At 45.3% G+C, this 19,533-nt stretch overlaps 1 protein-coding gene across 9 annotated transcripts in view; it reads right to left on the reverse strand.

Annotated features, from left to right (window-relative positions):
• TENM4 (teneurin transmembrane protein 4) overlaps positions 1–19,533 on the reverse strand; it is a 680,333-nt gene that overhangs the window by 359,992 nt on the left and 300,808 nt on the right. For 8 of the 9 annotated variants that reach the window (XM_053385165.1, XM_053385169.1, XM_053385167.1 and 5 more), the window contains exon 6: positions 19,231–19,503. In XM_053385165.1, coding sequence (XP_053241140.1) covers positions 19,231–19,503 — 273 coding nt within the window. Of the gene's footprint in view, positions 1–19,230; positions 19,504–19,533 lie in introns of those variants that run through there. The other variant, XM_053385168.1, reaches the window with a different exon arrangement.

Here is a 19,533-nt window from a genome sequence, read left to right on the forward strand (position 1 = left end):
TAAGAGAAGCAAAATTAATTTGCAAAATAACTAGAGACATTCCAGCAGAAGAACGCTAAGTAGGTGGGATTGGGTCACAGCCACTGCACATTCACTCTCTCTCTCTTGCAAAAGGCTTGAAAGAGGTAAATCATGCAGGATCAGGCTGCAGAGACAATAAGCTGATCCCCTCTTTGTAAGAGGTCTGTGCTTTAAAGTCCCTCGAGAGGCAAAAAGCCCCGCACATTAAGAAAACATCACGAGCAAAGTCTTCCTTTTAAAAAGAATAAAATAAAATAATCTATATGAATGGCAGCCCCAAGCAAAATGAAGGGAGCAGCATTCCAGGATATCGGAGATTAGTAGATGTGATGACAAACCAATAATAAATGCAGACCTGCCTGTTTTATGGGGAAGACTTAGGGGATAACAATACGGAGTGTGTGTTCCACGAACCTAGCCCAGATTGTTAAAAGGCTTTGAGAAGCCTCACTTGTTTTGCTTGGTAATCCCAGAATGGCAGCCCAGGACAAGTTTGGCATCCTGGAATAAAGGTGTGCTGGGGGAAAATAGCTCTTGAGTCACGCACAAGAACAAAAGGAGGGGTGATAGTAGAAACATCTGTTTGGAAAGAACGCCTTGGAAAGCAGGTGGATGTGAATGAAAACAAAACAAAAAAACTCCAGAGTTTCCGCACACCATTAATGATGATCCAAAACCAAAAATCCAAGTTGCAAAATATTTCAACGTTGATTTAAACATTACGCAAAAATTACAAAACGCACTCGCATTCTATGCAGTGGGACTTTTCAACAGACTATAAAATAGGTTAGTTAATTCTCGGTCAACTCTGGAAAGGATTAGCAGTTTCTCTTCTGGTTTACATCTGCTATGCCCAAAACTTTTGGCAACCATTTTACTTTAACCAATGGGGAATTAGTTTGTTTCCAAAGTTTTGCTAGCACAATCTCTGCAGCAGCAAGTTTGGGGGATCCCAACTGATATTCATGTCAATTAATTATACCTGATGGATTCTACTGCATACGTGCCCCGATAATCATGGTATTAAGAGGTTGAATTGCTTGGGGAACCGTCTATTAGGGTTGAAGAGCAGCTGTCAGTAAATCAAGCACTGACATGAAGGTTTCAGCAGCGTCCTCTTCCTCCTAGTCTCCCTTTGAAGCATCTCCTTCTCCATGTGCTCCAGACATTTTGTGAGGAACTGTGTTCAGACCCAGAATCAGCCCGCATTCTGAAGCAAAGAGCACAGATTTGCTTCGTAGCTTGTACAGGCTATGGATCATTAAGCATCAGGTAATGACCGGCCTCTTAACTGCATCCCCTCTCAAATCTATTACAGCTGGTTCCAAGCAGCTGTACAGTACAGCACTTTCAAACAATCCCATTGCAAGGAACTGTTACCGAATGATTTATTCGAGCGGCAGCCGTCGCCTTCGCAGGGATCATTTATTAATTAACAATCACTAACTAGATGGTGCTTGCTGGTTCTTTTTTATAAAACAACAACAACAAAACCCTTTAAAGTGGAAGCAGAGATGCGGCCATTTTGCCTCTTCAACCCAAGAATGGCATTGGAGATTCGGGTGGTTGTTTGCCCAGGCGGGCGCATCATGTGGCCCATGAGAGCTGCAAAACAACCAGACTGTACAAAGGTGATGGGATAAAATCAGGCCAAATCTTTATTGATAGCAGCGGGCAGGGCAAGGGTTGGTATGGCATTGGGTCCCTGGATCAGTTCATCATTCCACAAGCCCCATGTTGATGGAATGGATCTGCTGGGTTGGGACCGCTCCAAACCTGTATGACACGAATCAGCCAGTGTTGAACTTTGCCGTGGTGCAAGCCAAGCAAGCAAGGTCTCCCTCGGACACCAGGGTATGGATTCCAACCAGGCAGATACAGAACCCATGCTTGGGTTTGTCTGGGTCAGTCCTTCCCTCAGGCCCCTTATGACTCCCCCTATACTATAAGGGACGCGGGTGGCGGTGGGGTCTAAACCACTGAGCCTCTTGGGCTTGCCGATCAGAAGGTCGGCGGTTCAAATCCCCGCGACGGGGTGAGCTCCTGTTGCTCTGTCCCAGCTCCTGCCAACCTAGCAGTTCGTAAGCACGCCAGTGCAAGTAGATAAATAGGTACCACTGTGGCGGGAAGGTAAATAGCATTTCCGTGCGTTCTGGCTTCCATCACAGTGTTCTGTTGCACCAGCAGCAGTTTAGTCCTGCTGGCCACATGACCTGGAAAGCTGTCTGTGGACAAACGCCGGCTCCCTCAGCCTGAAAAGCAAGATGAGCGCCGCAACCCCGTAGTCACCTTTGACTGGACTTAACCGTCCAGGGGTCCTTTACCTTTTTTTTAACCTTTTACCTGTGCTATGTTGATCCTGCCCAATGCCAATTCCACCCTCATACAACCAATGTTATCCTCCTAACAAAGGAAAGCCGTAATTTCACTGAGGGAAAGGCCCCAAAAACAAAACACACACACACAACCAACCAACCAAGTGCCAATCAAATTGAGAGAGAAATAATAATTTCTGGCCCTGTCAACCAGCAACCTCAAATTGCTCTAACCCGAGGGTTGGCGGGTGGGAAGCTCTCAAAGCAAAATGGCTGTGAGCTCCAGGGAAATCAGCCTTATATAGGCTTTCCCCTCCCTTCTGCAGCAAGGGCATATGGGACAGTTTTTCCCCAGGAGCCCATCACACATAGAAGATTCTGGGGAAAACCTTGCCCAGTATTTTGCTGTAATCCATGGACCACAGCACCATTGGGCAAAGGCACCCTATACTTATTGGGCACGGAATGGGGCTTAGAATGTAAGCAGAACTGCTTAAACTGGATCAGTCTTCAGATTCGTCAAGCACACCCTTGCTGCTTCCAGATTTTTTCACCATCATCACATTTATCTGGCTGGGCTGCCCCAGCCACTCTCTCTGGGCTGTAGATGTGTGTTGATTTGCAAACTGGCTGTTGAGATATGGTAAATTGGTCACTGACGACAAGTTATTTGTTGAACTTCATAGCTGAAGCTGGATGTCCCCAGTCAAAATACAACCATGTGTTCACTACAGGACATTGTTTCTTTCATGCAAAGGACTGCAGTGAGTGCAAAGGGTTAAAGTCTCCTTATCTAGGTCCGAGTCTGGAAAAGAGAATCCTTGCACAACTGTTTGCTCAAGACACACATAAACATTTGCTAACTGCATGAAAGTTCTGACATGGTTAAGGTTACCATTTTGTTTAAACAGTTCCTCAATTTTTAAGCACTTGCTCATGTAAGGAACAGCTTCAATTTTTCATCTGCTGCCAATTAGATTTTTTTTCTTTCTTTCAGAAATGACCATATTAGCAATTCATCCAGCATCAGAGTTTTTTTTGTTTTTTTTTTTTATAATATTTTTTATTACGTTTCTTTCCAAATTTTATACATTACAAACAAATAAGGAGTTTACAAGAAACCATTTTTTTTTTTTTTAACAAAAATCCCAACTTGGACTTCCCCACCCCTTCCGATTCTGCGTTCTTTATATTAACAATGTCAGCAATTTGTTACCTTATGTCATACCTTATTGTAACTTTTACATGTTATGTATCTATATTCAATGTATTATGTCACAATTTTTATACCTTTAAAATAAACGTAACATGTTCAATTTCATATTATCTCCTTTTCTCTTTTATCACTTAGTTTACTATTTACTTAATCATAATTGCTAAAGCGTATCATTTCCAAATCATGCACCGTCTTAAGATTCATACAGTTTGTAATACTTTTGCAAGTAGTCTTTAAACTTTTTCCAGTCCACCTCAATTGTTTCTACATCCAAATCTCGGATTCTGCCGGTCAGTTCAGCTATCTCCATGTAGTCCATCAACTGCATCTGCCATTCCTCCAGCGTGGGTAAATCTTGTGTCTTCCAGTTCTTTGCGATGAGTATTCTTGCTGCTGTACTAGCATACATAAACAAAGTTCTGTCCTTCTTTAACACTTTCTGGTCTACCATGCCCAACAGGAAGGCCTCTGGTTTCTTGGGAAAGGTATACCTAAATACCTTTTTCAACTCATTGTAAATCATTTCCCAGAAAGCCTTAACCTTTGGGCATGTCCACCAGAGGTGAAAGAAAGTCCCCTCTGCTTCCTTACACTTCCAACATTTATTGTCGGACAGGTGATGTATCTTAGCTAACTTGACTGGGGTCATGTACCACCGGTATATCATTTTCATAATGTTTTCCTTCAAGGCCGTACTGGCCGTGAATTTCATTCCGGTGTTCCATAACCTTTCCCAGTCTTCAAACATAATGTTGTGTCCAACATCCTGTGCCCATTTAATCATAGCAGATTTAACTGTCTCATCCTGTAAATTCCACATAAGCAGCAAGTTATACATTCTAGATAACAGCTTTGTCTTTGGTTCTAACAATTCTGTCTCTAGTTTCGACTTTTCCACCTGGAAACCAACTTTTTTGTCCATTTTGAAAACCTCTTGAATTTGAGCATAATGTAGCCAATCTCGCACCTTATTTTTTAGTTTGTCCTGGCTCTGCAACTTCCAATTGTCTCCAATTTTTTCAGTCAATTCCCAATATTTCGGCCAATAGGCCTCCATATTGGGTCTTTTTCGGGCCTTGGCCTCCACTGGTGATAGCCACCTCGGAGTTTTACTCTCTAGTAAGTCTTTATATTTCATCCAGACTGCAAAAATTGCTTTTCTGACAATGTGGCTTTTAAACAATTTATGTGCTTTAACCTTGTCGTACCATAGGTATGCGTGCCATCCAAAAGCATTATTAAAACCTTCCAGATCTAGGACATCGGTGTTTTCCAACAAAAACCAATCTTTCAGCCAGCAGAAGGCTGCAGCTTCATAATACAACCTCAAGTCCGGCAGGGCAAACCCCCCTCTTTCTTTCGAATCTGTTAATATTTTAAACTTTATTCGGGGCTTTTTGCCCTGCCAGATAAATCTAGATATATCCTTCTGCCACATCCAGCATCAGAGTTTTTGTTTTGTTTTAGCTGTTGACTTTAAATAACCTACGGGCAAAGCGGGATGGAAAAGAATGAAAATATGTTGCAGGTGAGATAAGACCGCTGTAACACTCACTGCACAACATCACTTGGCTCTCACCAAGAGGAAAAAAAGACAGCTGGATGAACCCCTTGAAATTGCCAAGCTGAAAACCAGCATTGGCCGCACACAGTTTGTGCTCGACGTGGGGACGAAAAAGCTGGATGAAAAGATACAGGACAGTTTCCCCAACCTGATGCCCTCCAGATGTTCATAGAATTGTCGAACTGGAAGAGATCCCAAGAAATGAAGGAATTTCAACGAAAGCATTCATGACAGATGTTGTTGGACTACAACTCCCATCACTCCTGACTGTTAAGTCATGCTGGTGGACCTAATGGGTGTTGAAGTCTGAAGCATCTGGAGGACATGACATTGGCTCCTCCTCTCAAACCAAGGGGGCTACCATCTTTGCTAGTGGGCCACATGTCGAAAACAAGATGTTTCTTGACAGTGCAAGATCAAATAATAGGCAAGATGTCATCTCATGGTTTCATGGCAAATCCAGTTCCTGGAAGAGAGAGTGTGTGCAGTTCAATGGCTATCATTAGAGCAAAAGCATGGTCCTGTGTGATTTCCAAGATGATACCCACAGATTGTATCTAAGGAGCTGGATGTGGGGTTGCCCACATGGAAGAAGTGAAGGCCGTTGCGGTTAAGCCACTTTGAAGATCTTTCCTTACTATTTCTGTCTCCAGAAAGAAAGAAAGAAAACTTCACCTGAACGGCGTTCATTGTAGTGGGTTTGGGGGGAAATTAAAATTACAGGCCTGAAACTCAGACCAGCTTGTCCAAAAGAAAACAACGTCTTCTGTGAAGGATGAGAAACCTGGGCTGAATTTAGACCAAAGCTCCCTCTGCCCATATTTGTGGCTTTGGGTGCAAAAGCCAGCCTGGCTGTCACATGGTTTCAACTAGGGGTGGTTTAACCTCAAATTCCAAATTGAACCTGTCAAACAAGGAATGAGTTCACAAACCCTGTAATTGCCAGATCCACAGCTGGTAAAAATTGAGCAGCCTCATGGGAATTTCAAGGGCAAGTCCATTTTTTAAAAAAGAGAGTGAGAGGGAAAGAGATGGAGACTTGTTTTCCATCATCCAATTATTTATACCACTGTTTTTAAAGTAACCCCTATTAAGTGTTCCTTGATGAGGCAGAAACGGTGGGCTTTCCTGAACGACCTTTCGAACAATCCAAATATTGTTCGATCTGAAGTTAAGCATGAGTAGATTCCATTGTTTTCATTGGGAATGCTTCACTTAGTCTCTTCCACTGAAATCAGGGAGACTTACAATATGTCCTTGATGTTGGTTAGTATCTAAAACACCTTAAGTTATGCTTCAGCTTTTGAGATTTTAAAACAATGAGCAATTCACTTTTCCACCAAATGGTTTATAACTCAAAGGCCATCCTATAAAGCAAAAGTATCCCACAGGGTTCCCTTCAGATTTGGTTGGCCTACAACTACCACCTTGCCAACAAAGGTCCGTATAGTAAAAGCTATGGTTTTCCCAGTAGTGATGTGTGGAAGTGAGAGCTGGACCAGAAAGAAGGCTCATTGCCGAAGAATTGATGCTTTTGAATTATGGGGCTGGAGGAGACTCTTGACAGTCCCATGGACTGCAAGAGATCAAACCTATCCATTCTGAAGGAAATCAGCCCTGAGTGCTCACTGGAAGGACAGATCCTGAAGCTGAGGCTCCAATACTTTGGCCACCTTGTGAGAAGAGAAGACTCCCTGGAAAAGACCCTGATGTTGGGAAAGATGGAGGGCACAAGGAGAAGGGGACGACGGAGGACGAGATGGTTGGACAGTGTCCTCAAAGCTACCAGCATGAGTTTGACCAAACTGCGGGAGGCAGTGGAAGACAGAAGTGCCTGGCGTGCTCTGGTCCATGGGGTCACGAAGAGTCGGACACGACTAAACAACAACAACAACTACCACTGGCCATGTTTGAAGGGCTGATGGGAGTTTGAATACCCCTGCTATAAAAGAAGCTCACCTATAGAAGCTTGGGAAGGGAGACCATCAGTGGCAGGAGTGCCGTGGCAGGAAGCAGGCCTGCAGCTTGTCCAAGGTCGCGAAAGAAACATGTTGCAAAAATAAAGATTGCCCTCAGGACTCCAAAGATCTCAACCATAAAAGCCATGCTTCCCTCCCACATGCCAAATAACTTTCCTGCCCATCCTTTTATTGCTTCTCAGGTAATGTTTATTGCTCGGAAAGTAACTAATCATTGGTTGATGGGAGCTTGGATGCAATTAAAAGGATACCCTTCGCCTCTTAAAATGCAAAACATTTCTGAGCGTCATAATCATCTAGGTTTTATAACTCGGCTTTATTACTTTCCAAATATACAATGCTCATAAAAAAAAAGAAAGTAATTGGCTCTTTACAATAATGCTGCCTGCTAATGTTTGCTAGCAACACTGGATGATCAGCCATATCACACAGGTATTACGTCTTAAATTGTTTTGCTTCCTATCCCCAGCATTGAAAGTTTTGAGGGCAATTGTTTTGCATAAATATATTAAAAGCTGACGCAACAGAGGGAAACTATAGACCAGGAAAATAGGAGGTAGCGACACCAGCCAAAGGTCATAGTAGAAAGCATCACTGAATATGAGTTAAGAAGATCAACATATCAGTTCAAGAGCTGTGACTGCAGTTCTTTTTTCCCCTTGTGATGCAAGCCTAATTCACATCCAGCATCTCAGTTTACATAAAACACTATGAAGAGGGATAGCAAATCATCTAGGCTAATGAGAGGAGGGACAAGCCTAGACGATGATCCAGTGATCAGTCGCCAGACTTGTCCCTCCCCTTATGAGTGAAGAAGGCTGCCTGCTTCTTAAAAACACAAAAGCAAAACCCTGTTACATAGGTCACTGCCAGACTCGATGGTATTCAAATTATGCGGTTATAGCAGATTAGGAGAGCAGTGGCGAAAATGCCTGGGGAAATTTTGGGATAACACTTGCTTTGACGCAACATCAGCTAACCTCCCTGCAAGCACATTAGAACGAATGCTCCTTAGATAGCCAATGTTGCGTAAACGCTTTGGGAATAATTCAGGATGTGAGCTCACTAAATTGCTCCCCTGCAATTGCCTGTAGACTTCTATGAGCATATACCCTTAGCTCTATAAAGTGTAAAGAACATAAAGGTAAAGGTAAAGGGACCCCTGACCATTAGGTCCAGTCGTGACCGACTCTGGGGTTGCGGTGCTCATCTCGCTTTATTGGCCGAGGGAGCCGGCGTACAGCTTCCGGGTCATGTGGCCAGCATGACTAAGCCGCTTCTGGCGAACCAGAGCAGCACATGGAAACGCTGTTTACCTTCCCGCTGGAGCGGTACCTATTTATCTACTTGTGCTGGTGTGCTTTCGAACTGCTAGGTTGGCAGGAGCTGGGACCGAGCAACAGGAGCTCACCCTGTCGTGGGGATTCGAACTGCCGACCTTCTGATTGGCAAGTCCTAGGCTCTGTGGCTTACATAGCTAGCATTTAAAGCAAAGTTAATAGGTGAAAATATTTTGTAAATTTTCTTGCAATCTTTGGATGAGGGTGGTATATAAATTTAATAAGTAACTATTTAACTAAATGATACAACTGGGAAGAAAGGAGGAGAGGTGAGAAATGCCAGAAATGTTAGCCAATAGGTGTCTAATAAAAAAGGGATCTTCCTCATCCAAGCCCCAACACACTGAAAAACAACAAGGTTTTGTTGCTGAATGGAAATGGTCAATATCCAGGTAGGCCTGGATATATATCAATATATCACTCAGGAGTGGTAGGAGGGACAGACTGGGATTACAGTTTCACTCAGTGGTATATTGCTGGTGAAATCACCCGCTTCTGAGTCCCTCCGCTACCAGCGCCAAGGGAGAAACAAGTTGCAGCTGGGTGCTGGAGGCACCATCAGAAAGTTCTTCCTGATGTTGAGTCAGAATCTTCTTTCAAGTGACTTGAAGCCATTGGTTTGAGTCCTGCCCTCCAGAGCAGGAGAAAACAAGCTTGCTCCATTCCCCACATGACAGCCCTTGAGATATTTGAAGATGCGGCTCCCTCGGCCAATAAAGCGAGATGAGCGTCGCAATCCCAGAGTCGGCCACGACTGGACCTAATGGTCAGGGGTCCCTTTACCTTACCTATTATATCTCCTCTCAGCCTCCTCTTTTCCAGGCTAAACATACCCAGCTCCTTCAACCGTTCCTCATAAGGCTTGGCTTCTAGACCCTTGAAGGGAGTTGCGAGTCTTCCAAAATTTGAAGGTCTACAGGTCCCCCATTCCTGATGAAGAGTTCCTAGGTATCTGTTGTTCCACATATAACAAACATAAGTTGCGTGGCGCACTATAAAGGTGTTTGCTGGTGCGCCAGTTCTTTGGTTTGGTCTACAGGTCATCTCCTTCAATTTCCTGATGGAACAGGATTCTGCCTGGTATATTAATATGCGCTACCAGCAGACGTCTTCCAAATGAGCTCCAGCATGAGTTCCTCTGATTTGCCACAGAGATAAGTGTGAAGGTTGCATCAAAGGTCAATGACAGTCCATGTTTATTGGCCAACTCTCCGGTCTGGAGCCACTGTTATTGAGCATGTCTACGAAATCACCTCGGAACGAGGTAGGGCTTAATCGATAAACGACAGCGCCTTGTGCATATTGATAAGCAGAGGAGCCTAGGGAGAAGTGCGGAACTGCAGGGAAGTAGCAAAACAGAGACTAGCAGCGCCATTGAAGTAAATATCCTGGCAAAGATTTGGGGGGAGCAGCTATCCCTTACCCTCACCTTACAGCCATTTCTTAAAGGAACGCCACACCCCAAGACCCACCTGCTGGAAATGGTCGCTCCAAACACCTGTTTGGGTTGCTTCTGAAATTGGGCTGGCCTAGTTGGGGAAATTATCCAGTATCAATCCCAGTGTCAGGCTTCAAGGAATCCAATCCCTCTCATGGTGGCAGCCAAGGAGCAGATAAACAAGAAGAGTTCTTACTAAGTCATTTATTCAATATTCACAGAGAGAGACGAAGGAATGTAGTCTCTCTTAGAATACAGTGGTACCTCGGTTCTCAAACAGCTTCGTTCACGAACAACTTGGAACCCGAACGCTGCAAAACCAGAAGTAGGTGCTCCGGTTTTTGAATTTTTTTCCAGAAGCCAAACATGCTCTGTTTTATGTCCCCCTGTGTTTCCTGTTGCGCTGCTAATTTGCGTCCCCCCCCACTTGGTTTTCAGAAATACACCCATTCTTGTTATTCAGAAAGGGTTGCAGAGAGTTTTGGCAGGTGAGGTCTTCGGAACACTCCAAATGAAACCATGTTTGCGGTGAAATAATCTGAAAATTTGCAGCCAGGAAGCTGGTCCTGTCTAGGCTGGCCTTGTTGCAGTTAACCTGTGGGACTCATTGGCAATTCATAAAAAATCTACTAACAATAAATAAATAAATAATATTGAAAGGGTGTGGGGAGAACGAATACCTTACTATAAACGTAATGAATGTGCATGTTGATTTACATGTGCAAAAACCTTGTGTTATCTTAATATACCGTTTCCCCCAACCTGGTGCTGTTTTGCACTACAGCTCCCATTATCCATCACCATTGATGGATGATGAGAATGATAGCTTATGTGGCTCAAGTGCGGAGCCATCTGACGGTTTGACACTGGAAGCGAAAGCAAAGATAGACTTTTGAAAGCCTGACTCTGAGGATCTTCTCAGGGAACTGCCATCGGAGCCAGGAGTGGAGGCAAGGCTCCCAAGCGATGCCGGAGAAGGGCCCAGCAGGGAGAGAGGGGACTCATCGGCAGGGGAAGGAAATCAGTGTGACACCAGGGAGAAAGGCGGGCAGAGGCGGGCTTCAGAGAGATGGCTCCAGGACTCTTCGCCAGAGACCAGCGGGGAGAGCACGGGTCCTCCGCTGCCCACACCCACCCTGTGCAGAAGACTTCCGCGCAGGGAGGCTAGGCGGAGACTATCCGTCAAGGAACTTTTATGTTGGAAGAAGTTCAGGAAACGCCCACTGATGGATTCTGCCAGTGACTGAGACAGCCACGGAGTCAGGGCTGTCTGGCCAGGGAAAGGTTTATCCAGGCAACCTTGCCAAGAGTGGCGGCAACTTACGCACGAGCAACCCGCAATTCCCACTACAGATCTGATTCTTTTTTTTCCTTAAAAAAAAAGATTAAATATTAAGGATGTTATAGTCTCGTGGCTTCTATTCAACCGGATGTTCAAACACCTTCAGCATCCCACCAGATCTATGGCCAAAATCTTGAAGGCAGTGATGAAAATGATGTATAGATGGTATATTACACCTGTCAAGTTAGGGAAAATGTATAAAGTCAGTAATAAATGCTGGAAATGTAAAGAAAAAGAGGGAACATTTTATCATATGTGGTGGGAATGTAAAAAGGTGAAATGCTTCTGGGAGATGATATATAATGAGATGAAAAAAAATGTTGAAATTTACATTTATGAAGAAACCAGAAGCATTTTTACTGGGCATTGTTGGGAGTGATATAAATAGAAAGGAATGTAAGCTCTTTTTATATGCAATAACAGCAGCAAGAATATTATTGGCCCAAAAATGGAAGCAAGAAGAATTACCGCCGATTGAAGAATGGAGGATGAAGTTAATGGACTATGCAGAACTAGATAAACTAACAGGAAGGATTTGAAACCGCAGGACCAGAAATTCACGGAAGACTGGAGTAAATTTACGGACTATTTGAAAAGTATTTGTGAAGATCAGACGACGTTTGTAGGTTTGCTAGAAGTTTTGTGAGGAGTATTATTGGAAGTATTGCAAAAATGGAGAAGGGGGAGGATGATTTGTTAAGAGATGTAAAGGCAATATAAAGTTAAGAAATGCATAAGAAGTGGTTAAAACGGTGGATCATCAGAGGTGCTGATGGAAGTCTAAAAAGATTGTATAAGTGATAAGTTTTGTGGTACATTTTACAATTTATATGTTAAAATCAATAAAAATTATTTTTTAAAAAAATAATCTTGAAGGCAGGACAGACAAGAGTCAGCCTTGTCTTTGTATAGAGTCAGAGTAATGGGCTCATCCATGGTTTGAAAATCAGGAGAGGGAGAGAGAGAGAGAGAGAGAGAGAGAGAGAGAGAGAGAGAGAGAGAGATAGGGATACAGTTCTATCTAGCATGCGCACATGTGCTTGTAAGTATGTGCAGATATAAGTGCCTGGCCTGTGAAACAAGAGATGCTTGAAAGCAGATGGCCCTGGGTAGAAAACCATGCTCAGGTTTATGTTTGAGAACAGGCTAACAGATGTGCCACATTATCCCAGCCTTTTAAGAAGATGTATGGTTTTGGTGCCATTCTGGTTTTCTGAAGGCTAATGAACTATCTTTCGGAGGAACCATATGTCCATGGACACCCTGGCCAAAATCGCAACAATTATGATCGTAGTCCTCTCTACCCCGTTCTCTCGAGAGATCTTAATTGCGTTGTCGTGACATTTACTGTGCAATCCAAAAGAGAGAGAAAGGCGCTTGCCTATTGAACTGTGATCAAGTGGGGAACAGACTTCCCAAACATGAAGGGAATCTGATATAGTTGTGCCATCCGACAGCCGGTTTCTTCATAGACGTCGTGGCATTTATTTACTTATTTTTCACCACTCTGAACGTGCGGATGGAAGCCCTTGGCTCCATCTTGTGCTCTGTTGTGCCAAGTGTTTAAATGTGCATGTAATACTGAGATGTTGCAGTTGGGCTCGCTAACTACTTGGCTGAAACTGTCAACCATAGAATCACAGAATTACAGTGGTACCTCGGGTTACAGACGCTTCAGGTTACAGACGCTTCAGGTTACAGACGCTTCAGGTTACAGACTCCACTAACCCAGAAATAGTACCTTGGGTTAAGAGAACAGGATGAGAACAGAAATTGCGTGGCGGCAGTGGGAGGCCCCATTAGCTAAAGTGGTACCTCAGGTTAAGAACAGTTTCAGGTTAACAACAGACCTCCAGAATGAATTAAGTTCTTAACACGAGGTACCACTGTATAGAGCTGGAAGGGATCTTAAGGTCCCTGCAATGCAGGAATCTCAACTAGATCATACATGAGAGATGCTTAAAAACCTTCAAGGAAGGAGAGTCTACCACCTCTTGTGGGAGTCCACTCCACTGTCACTCGAACTTAGGACACAAGGCAGAAATGTGCTAAGAGGAAGGCATGCTTGGCAAATCTACACCGTGTTCAACTCCAGCCCAGAAACCAATGTCCCCACTGTGGAAGGACGTGTGGATCCTGAATTGGCCTCCACAGTCACTTACGGACTCATTGTTAAAACTGTGTTTATGGAAGACAATCTTACTCGGCTATGAGTGATTGCCAAAGAAGAAGAAGAAGACTGTCAGAAATGTCTTCTTGATGTTGAGTCAGGACCTCCGACTCAAGCCATCCTCCATGTGTCAGCCCTTCAGATTTTGGAGGTGGAGAACCTATCTTCTCTCAGTCTCCTCTTTCCCAAGCTAAACACCTGCAAATCCCTCAACTGTTCCTCCTATGAGGTTTTTAAGCCCTCCGCTTACTGGCCTCTGGGAAGGTCATGGGAGGGATCTGGAAGGCCTTGAGAGGCTCTTGGGATCTTTCCCTTCTCCCTGCATCAGCTATGGACAGGTAGGGATGGGCCCAGGGGAACAATTAGAGAGGTCTTTCTGACGTTATGCAATTTTGCCTTTCTGTGTGGACCTCTGGACCGCAACTCCTGCGTAAGTTTCAGGTCTATTGTAGTACACTGCCATCATGATTAATGGTCATTGATAGTCTTATGTTCCATGAGTAAGGTAAAGGTAAAGGGACCCCTGACCATTAGGTCCAGTCGTGGCTGACTCTGGGGTTGCGGTGCTCATCTCGCTTTATTGGCCAAGGGAGCCAGCGTACAGCTTCTGGGTCATGTGGCCAGCATGACTAAGCCGCTTCTGGCGAACCAGAGCAGCACACGGAAACGCCGTTTACCTTCCCACCGGAGTGGTACCTATTTATCTACTTGCACTTTGACATGCTTTTGAACTGCTAGTTCACGGGTTTTTTGGATCTGGAAACACCAAGGATTGCCGTTGGGACTTTCTTCCTCCAGAGTAGATACTTCAACCCCAAAGACACCTCAGACAGAAGAGTTTTTGATGGGATCCGTTCCCGCATTTGGTTGCCAGTCAACTATTGAGTGATCAGGCGTCGTACATGCATGTTTGAGCCATCCCTAAGGCTTGCAGACGAATGGGAAGGGCCGTGACTTTGTGAAACAGAGGAACACCAATCCCAACCTTTCCCTTTAAGAAACAACTCTCTTCCAAAGCACCAAGCAATAAAACTATGCAGAAGGCTCTGGGTGTATAGACATCAGAATTCAATACTGATTATTTATTTTGCATAACTAATAAGGAAACATAACAAAAGTTGCTGATGTTAACATGCAGTGGGAGAAAAAATGGGCTTTAATGGCCCCCATAAACTCTGCTATTGATGGCAGCTTTATAAAACTCCACATTGACTATAGCTAAAGGCTACCGTATTTTTCGCTCTATAACATGCACCTGACCATAACGCGCACATCGTTTTTAGAGGAGGAAAACAAGGGAAAAAACATTCTGAATGAAACAGTGGGTGTATCATTTTTGTGCTTCATGCTGTGGCCACAGACATGTGATCTGATGGTGAATTTGGGGTGACCCAATGCAAAAATACTGAGAATCCCTGTGGATCCATGCTTTGTAACCACGTTTTTGCACCATTGCAGCCCCAGGCAACAGTGGGTGTGTGATTTTTGGGGGGCAGGCTGTAGCCATGGACATGCTATGTGCTCTGATGGTGAATTTGGGCTGACCCAATGCAAAGATCCTGAGGATCCATGTAGATCCATGCTTTGTAACCACATTTTTGCACCATTGCAGCCCCAGGCAACAGTGGGTGCGTGATTTTTGGGGGGCAGGCTGCAGCCATGGGCATGCTATGTGATCTGATGGTGAATTTGGGGTGACCCAATGCAAAGATCCTGAGGATCCATGTGGATCCATGCTTTTTAACCACATTTTTGCACCATTGCAGCCCCAGGCAACAGTGGGTGTGTGATTTTTGGGGGGCAGGCTGTAGCCATGGACATGCTATGTGATCTGGTGGTGAATTTGGGGTGACCCAATGCAAAGATCCTGAGGATCCATGTGGATCCATGCTTTTTAACCACATTTTAAGTGGGGAGGGAAGGAAAAACACAGAAGAGACAAGGAGCAGGAGAGGGGTGTGCAGAGAAGCAGCTGGCTAAGAATGCAGGAGAGGGGTATAACGGGAGGGAGGAAAGGAAGGCAAAAGTTTTCCCTCACCTACCCACCCAAGCCAGCCAGCTCTCTCTCTCTCTCTCTCTCTCTCTCTCTCTCTCTCTCTCTCTCTCCCTCCTGCATGTTTTCAGCAGCACCGGAGCACAGAGAGGAAGGAACGACACTCTGCTTTCCCCTCTGCTTGCCTGGAGGGGAGGGGCTTTCCCTGCTCTTTGTTCCGTTTGAACAAACACAGCAAGGAAACAGAGGAGGGTGGGCAGTAAGACCCTGAGGCAGAATGCAGGAAAGCAGCCGCTTCCTCTTTTCAGGTTTCCCTTCTCCGAGACGCACGATTTGATTTTTGCCTGATTTTTTTTGCCTCCCCTCGCGCCATTTGGCTCCAGGGACCACACATTCGCTCAATAACACGCACAGACATTTCCCCTTCCTTTTTAGGAGAAAAAATCTGCGTTATAGAGGGGAAAATACGGTATACGTTCTATCAATACGGTCAGCAATTAATATTGACCGATAAAATGCATCCGGTAAGCTCACTCATTCCTTGAGTCGCTTTGAGCTTACTTTCAGCATAATTTTCACATCTGAGGAAATATTTTCCCTGTAAAATCCTCAAAGTCATTTTGCGAGCAGCTCTTGGGATCCGCAGTAAGGATCCTTAGCTGTGAGGGAGCTTCTGTTTCCTTTTTGTTTCCCTGATCCCTTCCTCTCTGGCCCACCTGTAGATCAGCACCTCTGAATTGCTTCTTGATTCATCCTCGGACTCACATGCCATATTGGAGGAGAGAGAGGGGTGTTTGTGTGTGCAGACATTAGTTTTGTGTGCAAAGATAACATATTCATTCATCTGCTTGTTTCACTCTTGCTTTGGATCCAGTCCACCACTAGTATCTTTGCATGGAGGGTGTATAATAATAATAATAATAATAATAATAATAATAATAATAATTTAATTTGTTATATGCCGCTCATCTGACTGGGTTGCCCCAGCCACTCTGGGCAGCTCCCAACAAAATATTAAAAACACATTAGGCGAACTAATGCCAGTGTACTGGTAGAAGCAAAGATCACCAGTGTCGAAGCGATGCTTCTTCAACATCAACTTCGTTGGACTGGTCATGTTGTGTGGATGCCTGGTTATCGTCTTCCAAAGCAACTACTCTATTCCAAACTTAAAAATGGAAAGTGTGATGCTGGTGGTCAACAAGAGGTTTAAAGGCTCTCTCAAGGCAATTTTTTAAAAAATGTAGTATAAACAGCAACAATTGGGAAACACTGGCCTGCAAGTGCTCCAATTGGAGAACAGCCTTTACCAAAGGTGTCATAGGCTTTGAAGACGCTCAAACTCAGGACACAAGGGAGAAACATGCTAAGAGGAAGGCATGCTTGGCAAACCCTCACCATGATCAATACCCGCCCAGAAACCAATGTCCCCACTGTGGAAGGACGTGTGGATCCAGAATTGGCCTCCACAGTCACTTACAGGCTCACTTTAAAAACCACGTTCATGGAAGACAATCTTACTCGGCTATGAGTGATCACCAAAGATTAAAAGCACAGTAAGACATCAACCAGTACAAACTTTCCTGAATAATAATCATAATAACATGTGGCCCCAGAAGATCACCAAGAAGGGAATGTGACCTCTGGCTGAAAAGGGTCTCCCACCCCTGTTCCACAGATAGTAGTTTGTTTGCTTGTTTGAAACACACCCTTGCCCACCCTCACATGACATCTTTGTTGTGACAGAACAGAACCTTAATAGGCCTCAGTCACTGAAATTAAAACAGAAAACGAGGGGGCAGCATGTGAGGAATCAGTGTTGCATGTCTCCGTATACAAAAAGCAACCCTCCCAAAAAACCCACCAGTTTTACTTAAAATCACCATATGCTACCCAATCCGACTGTGGAAAGCAGCAGCAGGGAGAGAACCGCTTCACTTATTCCATGCGAGCGCTCAGAACAAAATCCCACTCCCCTCCGTGGCCAAGACGCCTGCTCTATATTAAGAAACTGGCAATGGAGCAGTTCAATTAAAAGTGTAAAAAGGAGCACGAACATCACTTGCAACGGCTGCTGCTTCGGGATGTGCTCTGCTTCCCATCTGCCCAACCTTCCTTCCCGCTTTAAACACGCCGTGGTCAAGCCGCAATTGCGTACTGCGGCACACTCTTCCTCACAGAACTGTTGACCTTGAAATGTGCATTCCGTCGCCAACCCCGCAACTGGGAGACATCTCCGCGGCCGGGGAGACAAAACCGAGGAGGTGAAAGAAGAAGGGGAAACACCCTGCGACCTTCAAGTTTCCGTAAAAGACAAGTTTCTAAAAATACGCCTTTTCTTTTCCCTCCTCACAGAGAGAGAAGCCGGGGTTATTTACATAAGTGGCGGGAGTCAGCGGAGATAGGCTTGGAAATGATCTGCTAGGATATCAGTTCCAGAGATAAGGAAATCGGGGAGGAAAGAGAGAGGAGAAAAGGCTTGATAGGGTGAAATTTCAAATGCAGGAGTTTGGGTGGCTGAATGGGCCCTGCAAAGAGCTCAGGGGCTGCTGAAATACCGCTGCTTTTCCACGACAAGTGAAATGGGAGCCTTTTTCGTAGCACAATGCCGCCGACCATTGTGTACAAGAAGCCATGCCAGTGAAGTACAAAAAGAACACTATTCTGCCCCCGTTTCTCATCCACCATTTCTCATAACCAAATCAAACAGCCCAGAGCTGCTGGAGAACCTTTTGTCTCCACCCAGACGTGGATAGACTACAACTCCCATCGTGCCTGGCCAGGGTCAGCCCAAGGCGTTTTACCACATGAGGCAAAACAGAAAATGGTGCTCCCTGCCTCCTTCTCCTTAAGGGTCCCGCTTCATCCTCCTCCGCTGCTACCTGAAGAGGAACAGGTGGCTTCACACTTCCCAGGCAGTGACCATGGGCAACAGTGGGGTGTGGTCAGTGGACTAGGGGGGCTGGGCTAGTCCCCTAAATGTTCCCCCAGCACCTCCTTTCCAAAGCCCAGGAAGCTTCTGCTCAGCTTAGGGAAGTGTTAGAATATTCTGTTCCACCTTAAGAGGGACAGGCATGACTGTTGTGTGTCACATGCCTGTTTACATTCCAGCACAGCTTGCTGGCAACTTCCGTTTGTGTATAGCTTTTGCTTATGCTGCTTGCTTGGACCCAAAAGGGAGAAGACATGTTTTTTCCTTTGCTAAATAAACTGCCTGTAGATATGCTTCACGCAGCCTCTCCCTGCCACTTCTGTTGTGCGTTTACTCTGCTGAGTTGCGTGCCCAGCTTCTGAAGCTCTGGGTCACAGATTCATGCTGCACCAAGGACTGGAGTTTGACCCACATGTCGGTCGGTGGGCTGGAGCCAGCTGGGGGCCTGCCAATTGCCCCCAATTCCTTAGCAGCATCCCAACAGGAAGAAGGCGCTATGCTCACATGTGCAATGTCACACACACAACATTGAACCCCCCCCGTCACACTTGTAAGCTGGCACCTCTGGCCCTAACTGTTCCACTATGAAAAATTTTACCACACGCCACTGATGGGCGACAAGCTCAGAAGGTAGTAAACAGTGTGCTCCCAAGAGGAGAACACCCCTCCGAGCTGTCCCCAGCCTGCAGCCTGAAGCGACTGCCCCACAGAGGCTAATGGGTGAACTGGCCCATTCTATGGGCTGAGGCTGATGGAGGCAGGCTAACAACATCCAGAGGACCCTAATGATTTTCCACCGCAAGTCTAGAAGACAAAAACAAAGACTGGGACACAAAACAACAGGATGGAAGACAAACAGATGGACAGAAGAGTAAGTAGCAGAACAGAAGCTCTGGTATCTCCCTGGCGGTCTCTCTTACCAGTTTCGGTGTTATCATGTTCCGTATCGGTGAGAGTGAGGTTGGAGTTGGCTCGACTGGACAAGCAGGAACTGCGGCCCGACTTGGGGTTGCGCCCCCACAGCCTCACGGGGTGCTCTGGAGACATGACTGCGTCGGCTTCCGTGTCGGCATCCGAGCCGGCGCTGATGGAGTAGCCACAGTGGGGCAGCCCTATATCTGTCCGGTACAGAGTCCCGTGTGGTGGAGGCGATACGTCTTCGAGGCCCAGCTCTCGCAAGGAAAAGTTGGCTCCTGGGGCAGAAATGGGGAAGAGGGTTGGGA

The sequence above is a fragment of the Podarcis raffonei genome, chromosome 4 (assembly GCF_027172205.1).
Source record: "Podarcis raffonei isolate rPodRaf1 chromosome 4, rPodRaf1.pri, whole genome shotgun sequence".
Taxonomy (NCBI): domain Eukaryota; kingdom Metazoa; phylum Chordata; class Lepidosauria; order Squamata; family Lacertidae; genus Podarcis; species Podarcis raffonei.